This window comes from Papaver somniferum, chromosome 11 (genome assembly GCF_003573695.1).
Source record: "Papaver somniferum cultivar HN1 chromosome 11, ASM357369v1, whole genome shotgun sequence".
Lineage (NCBI taxonomy): Eukaryota > Viridiplantae > Streptophyta > Magnoliopsida > Ranunculales > Papaveraceae > Papaver > Papaver somniferum.
Window position 1 is genome coordinate 91,825,350 of NC_039368.1, and position 5,675 is coordinate 91,831,024.

Genomic DNA, 5,675 nt, shown 5'->3' on the forward strand with positions numbered 1-5,675 from the left:
ATGTTTGTTTCTGTTTTTGCGCTAAAAAAAGTCCTGATTTACTTAAATTAATAAGTTGCCCATAAGCTAGACCAAAGTTCTAGAACAGATTAACTAAGTTATAGCATGTTTTTTTTCATTTACCTACAAAACAACAGACAATCGTCCGCAAACAACAAGTGTCTTATAGAAGGAGCTTGATGAATTATTTTTATACCTTGTATCAAACTTGTGTTTTCAGCATGCATAATTGTTCTTGAAAGCACTTCCATGCAAAATAAGAACAAATAAGGGGAGATTGGATCTCCCTGTCTTAAACCTCTGGTAGGTTTAAAAAATTTAGTGGGAGACCCATTCAATAAAACAGAAAGAGTAGTTGTAGAAATACATTGATGCACAAGATTACACCATTTGCAATTAAAACCTAATTTGTTCATTATTAGTAACATGAAGTCCCATTCGACTCTATCGAAAGCTTTGGACATATCTATTTTCAGTCCCATAAAACCTTTTTTCGATTTAGAATTTTTCATCTTATGAATAATTTCATGCGCCAACGTGATATTTTCAAAAATCTGCCTTCCACGAATGAAGGAAGATTGATATGGTGAATGATTTTTCCTAAAAGCCCTTTCATTATACATGCCATAAGTTTTGATATAATTTTATATGATGTGTTAGCGAGGGCTATTGATCTGAACTCGGCTGGAGTAGTAGGGTTTAAAGTTTTTGGAATTAAAGAGATGAATGAGGCATTCATTTCTTTCGATATGTTGCCAGTTGTGAAAAAGGTTTGAACCATATTGATTAAATCAAGCCCGACGGTTTCCCAGTTTTGTTGAAAAGATTTAGGAGGGAAACCATCCGGGCCTGGGCTTTTATCTGGTTCCATGAAAAACAAAATGTTCTTGATTTCAATTTCAGAAGGAGTACAACAAAGCATTTCATTATCTAACTGAGTTATGCAACTTGGAATTAGGTCAATCATGCTTTGATCAATATTAGGTTTAACAGTAGAAGCTATGTTTTGAAAGTGACCAGTTATACATTCAGATATATCCTTGCGATTATCTCACCCTTAATTTTTTCATTCATAAGAATTTCAATTATATTTCTCTTAAATCTTTGTTTAGCTTTGTTGTGAAAATACATAGTGTTTCTGCCTCCTAAGGCAAGATTCTGGTCCCTACTTTTATCCTTCCAAAAATTCTCTTTTATAGCGTACCAATACCAACCTGCAAGCTCTTTTCTGAGATTAACAAGATCAATTGACTTATTCACATAGTTAGGCAGATTATTAGTTCTTTCCAATTTAATTTTAATGATGTCTATGTTACTATGTATGTTCCCAAAACTGTTTCTATTCCAAAGTCTCAAAATATGTTTGACAGTTGCGAGTTTTTTGTTAACTTTATGTGTTGGAGATCCCTTAACATTAGTTTTCCAGATAGAATCTATGAGAGGTTTACACTCTTCATGTTTTATCCATTCACCAAAATATTTGAAGGGGGTTGCCCCATCATTCCAGTGATTATAAGTATTAAGATTGATTGGCACATGATCAGAAGCAAGAGGTCCAAGGTATTTTATGCTAGAATTAGGAATTTTCTTATTCCATTTAGAGTTAACTAGAGCCATGTCTAGAATTTGTTCTATGTTTTGATTGTCATCTCTATGGTTATTCCAGGTAAAAGTATAACCTGTGAACCCCAAATCCATTAATCCGCAATTACTTATCAGTTCATTAAAGATTCTAACCTCATTTTTCTTAAAACGAAAGATATTATTCTTTTCCTCTTCATGAAGAACCACGTTTAAATCTCCAATGATTATCCAAGATTTATCCGTAGTACCTGCCATGTCTTTTATGATATTCCAATAACTTAGTTTCATTTTTCTATAAGGACTTCCATAGAAACAGGTGAGGATCCAACTATTATCATTAATATGGTTAGTAACAGTTGCATTAATATGGTTGTACGCATAGTCAATTATTTGTATATTAACATTATTCTTCCAAATAAGACACAAACCACCAGCAATTCCTCTCGGTGGAACAAGATGATAATTTGAGACATTTACTTGTTTTAAGATTTTATGCATTTCTTTGTTCTGCTGCTTAGTTTCAGATAAGAATAAAATGTCTGACCTCATCTCTTTTAAAAAGATTTCATAACCTTCACACTACGGATCTACCACCACCACACCATCAACAATTATTAGACTAGCTATAACTGTTGTGTTCTGCACCAACTTGAGTTTCAATCACTAGGACCAACTTGGGTTTCAATCATTAGGACCAAAACATAACCAAGATTGTGCGACGAAACTATGCAATTAACGGTCAAACATGTGCAAATATCCCATAAATATCCGTGGTTATCTTTTTCTAGGTTTTTTTACCCTCCATCAAAAAAAAAAAAAAAAAAGGTTCTTTTACCCAAACCCATCTACTATTTCTTCTCTCATCTCACCGCCTTTCCTTACCTTCTTCCAATCTATCCCCTTTCGCAAAACCCTAAAAATTTCGCTCTAATCTTTTTTTTTTTCAATCTTTCCCAAAAATCTCTGTGATTTCTCTGAATCCTGTAGCTGTTAGTGCGTTCCTCCCAAAAATCGAAGATGTCAAGTGCGTTGGATATGTCATTAGATGATCTGATCAAGAACAACAAGAAATCTGGAGGAGGAAGAGGTGGTGAAGGAGGAAGAGGTAGTGGTGGTAGTAGTAGAGGGCGAGGAGGTCCTGGTCCCGCACGTAGATTTCCAAATCGCGGTGCAAACAGGACCACTCCTTATTCAATGGGAAAGGTGTGAAAAACAATTTGAAAAAAAAATAGGGTTTTGATAAAATCGTTTGTGATTGATCTCTCTCTGTAATAAGTTTTTTGTTGCGAATTTCTTCAAATCATCTCTCATGGAAGTCTTTTGGTTCACGAAACAGCCGGTTCATGCACCAGATTCAGCGTGGAAGCACGATATGTTTTCAGATCAAGCTGCTCCGTTTCAAGGTGGTGGTGCTGGTAGAGCTTCTGGGATAGAGACAGGAACCAAGCTATACATCTCCAACTTAGATTATGGTGTTTCCAATGAGGATATTAAGGTATACTTCTTCCTAAACCTTAGTTTTTTTTTTTTTTGAGCTTTCTCAAAGGGATTTATTTTTAGGATTTAATACTTTCGTATTAGGTGTTATTTTGGATATAGGGAAAGTACTGTTGATAAGTGGAGGATATAATTACTGAATTAGTTAGGGTTATAAAGTTGGTGAAATTTCTAGATCTGATCTTTGATTGCACCAGTTTGCCGTAGTAATTATGTATTGTTGGAAGGCACTATTGGGAAATCTTGCCTAGTCTCTATTCTAAGGTGTTTGTGTAAGTCTGGCGACCTGCGGAAGAAATATTTATTGATCTATACCCCTAGTCACCTGTTTGTTCGAATGCTGTCTCAGTGTCAGTTTGGGTGGATGAACTTGTTTGGTTTTGGTGTGTCAGATAGGTGGCTGTTTGTTCGTCTTAACTTTGATTTTGTAAATGAGGTTTGAGCGACCGTAATCTAGTAATGGACATTGTCAGATTTTCCAGGATTGATCTCTTGTGATTTATTTCTTTCTTGGTCGAAGTATGGTCACTGGTCACTTTCTAGATAATGTATTTAATGCAACGGTTTTTATTTGCAGGAACTATTTTCTGAGGTTGGTGACCTGAAAAAATGTTCAATCCACTACGATAGGAGTGGGAGATCAAAGGTATCTCATCAACTATGTTTTGTAATTTCTGGAAGGAATCAACTCGCCTGTTCGCAGCTAAAAATAAATTTTCTCTCTTTCAGGGAACAGCAGAAGTGGTCTTTTCACGAAGGAATGATGCTTCTTCAGCTGTCAAGAGATACAACAATGTGCAGCTTGATGGGAAGCCGATGAAAATAGAGATCGTAGGGACAAATATTGGAGCTCCTGGTGCTAGGCCGCCTCCGACCAATGGCATAATTGGAAGTCCAAATGGTGCACCCAGAAGGTACTTACCATCATAATTTATACTTCATAGTGACTATTGCCAAGATCGATCTCCTTTTCTTTATAAGCTCACATCATCTTTTGATTATATGCAACTTTCTGTATTCTGCCGTGCTTGGGAACTGGGAAATAGAGAGAAAATTACTGGGGAGACTAAGTTTTCGTTCTTCTCGGGATCTTCTTTAAGCTGAGTTTATGGGGAATCATTACTTCCATCTGTTCATTAGCATTTGTTATACTGTTCAGCTGTAATTGTAGTTGCTGACACAGCATCTTAACATGTTGCATCTCTGAAAATGTTTTTCATTTGGTCCTACTGTGTTGTCTGCGTACTGAACAATGTATTTCGCATGTGTATAACTTCTACCCACGGCACATGCCTTCACATATAATAATGTGTCTCTGCTTTTATGTATATATGCTCAATCATGGGTTTAGTATTAGTATTATTTTTGTGTCGCTGTGGCCTTGGTGGTACAACAACATGTAGAGCGGCACATGTTTTTTTCCTTGTCTGCTGGTGTTCGATACTCTATTTACTTTACTGTAAAGAGGTTATTATGTTTGTATTTGTATATTTTGTAGCTTGTGTTGATTCTTTGGATCTGGTTAAAATCTCGTAGAAACCTGTTTACTAACTATTCTAATGATATGGAACAGTATACATGGAAGAATGGGTGGACTTATCACACGACCCCGAGGAGGTGCTGCAGGAGGCCGTGGTTTTGGAGGCAGGGGACGTGGTCGTGGTAGAGGAGGTCGCAGTGAGCCGGTGTCTGCAGATGCTCTTGATGCCGACCTGGAAAAGTATCATACAGAAGCAATGCAAATAAACTAAAAATGCTGTTTCCTGTCTAAAGTTAATGCTGCATTTCCAAGTGTTCATGTATTTTTACCGAAGTGACTTCTTTGAGAGAAAGGGGAAAACATGTTGGAGAGAATATTCAGTATCTAGTTTTATGTACTAGAGTGTCTGTGATTGTAGCCAATTATTATGTGCTTTTACTGTTGTACTTAATTGATTGCTGTCAGCTGAATTTAAATCTGTTTCCGCTAGCTTTCTGGTTTTGTCCAAGTTATAACTTCTGTTGGGGGATGTGTGAAGGAACAAATGCTTGAAGTGCTAGACCATCTATGAAGATTAAGGGTATCAGTTCTTGTACATTATTATGAGAAACCTGTGGTTGAAGTCAAGGAAGTCTTCTTAACTGTTTTTACTTAGGTTGCTTGTTTTTTACTTTCAACTTTTACCATGTACCTGGATTATTCTTGTAATAGGTATGTTGTACATGATGTGTTTTTAACTGTCGTCTTGATTAGAGATAATTGTTGGGTTTCACACTGTAACTGCCACTTTTCTTTTCGAGTACAAGGGTAAGGGTTATTTGTGTAATTCCTTCCGTGAATAAATAGTTACTCCCTTCGTCGGAGTTATAATTATAATTAAATTTTGTTTCTAATGTTAGAAATTGTAATGAGGATAAAACAGGAAAGATGATGAAAATGTAGAAAATCAATAAAATTTCTTATTACAAGAAAAATTCATTTTTCCGAGGGAGTATTAGTTTCCATTTTAATGGTTTATGATCTATGCTGGCTAGCAGATACTCTTACAAATGGTGAAGGTGAACTATGTTCAGTGAACCACCACTCCCCCCTTCATAGAATTGAAATACTCTTC

The 5,675-nt window shown here is 36.0% G+C and overlaps 1 protein-coding gene across 1 annotated transcript; it reads left to right on the plus strand.

Moving 5' to 3' along the window:
• The first annotated feature begins 2,426 nt into the window (after positions 1–2,426).
• LOC113322457 (THO complex subunit 4A-like) lies at positions 2,427–5,387 on the plus strand. Its single transcript, XM_026570543.1, has 5 exons — positions 2,427–2,787; positions 2,921–3,079; positions 3,659–3,727; positions 3,811–3,995; positions 4,655–5,387. Exons 1-5 carry the CDS (start codon positions 2,602–2,604, stop codon positions 4,830–4,832), a joined length of 777 nt encoding a protein of 258 aa, XP_026426328.1. The 5' UTR covers positions 2,427–2,601; the 3' UTR covers positions 4,833–5,387.
• The last annotated feature ends 288 nt before the right edge of the window (positions 5,388–5,675 follow it).

Bases quoted from the DNA above. Each gene is read 5' to 3' on its own strand.
- LOC113322457 (XM_026570543.1), top strand. From the start codon at position 2,602: ATGTCAAGTGCGTTGGATATGTCATTAGATGATCTGATCAAGAACAAC. The intron at 3,080-3,658 runs GTATACTTCTTC...TTTTATTTGCAG, and splicing joins TTTCCAATGAGGATATTAAG to GAACTATTTTCTGAGGTTGG. The intron at 3,728-3,810 runs GTATCTCATCAA...TCTCTCTTTCAG, and splicing joins ATAGGAGTGGGAGATCAAAG to GGAACAGCAGAAGTGGTCTT.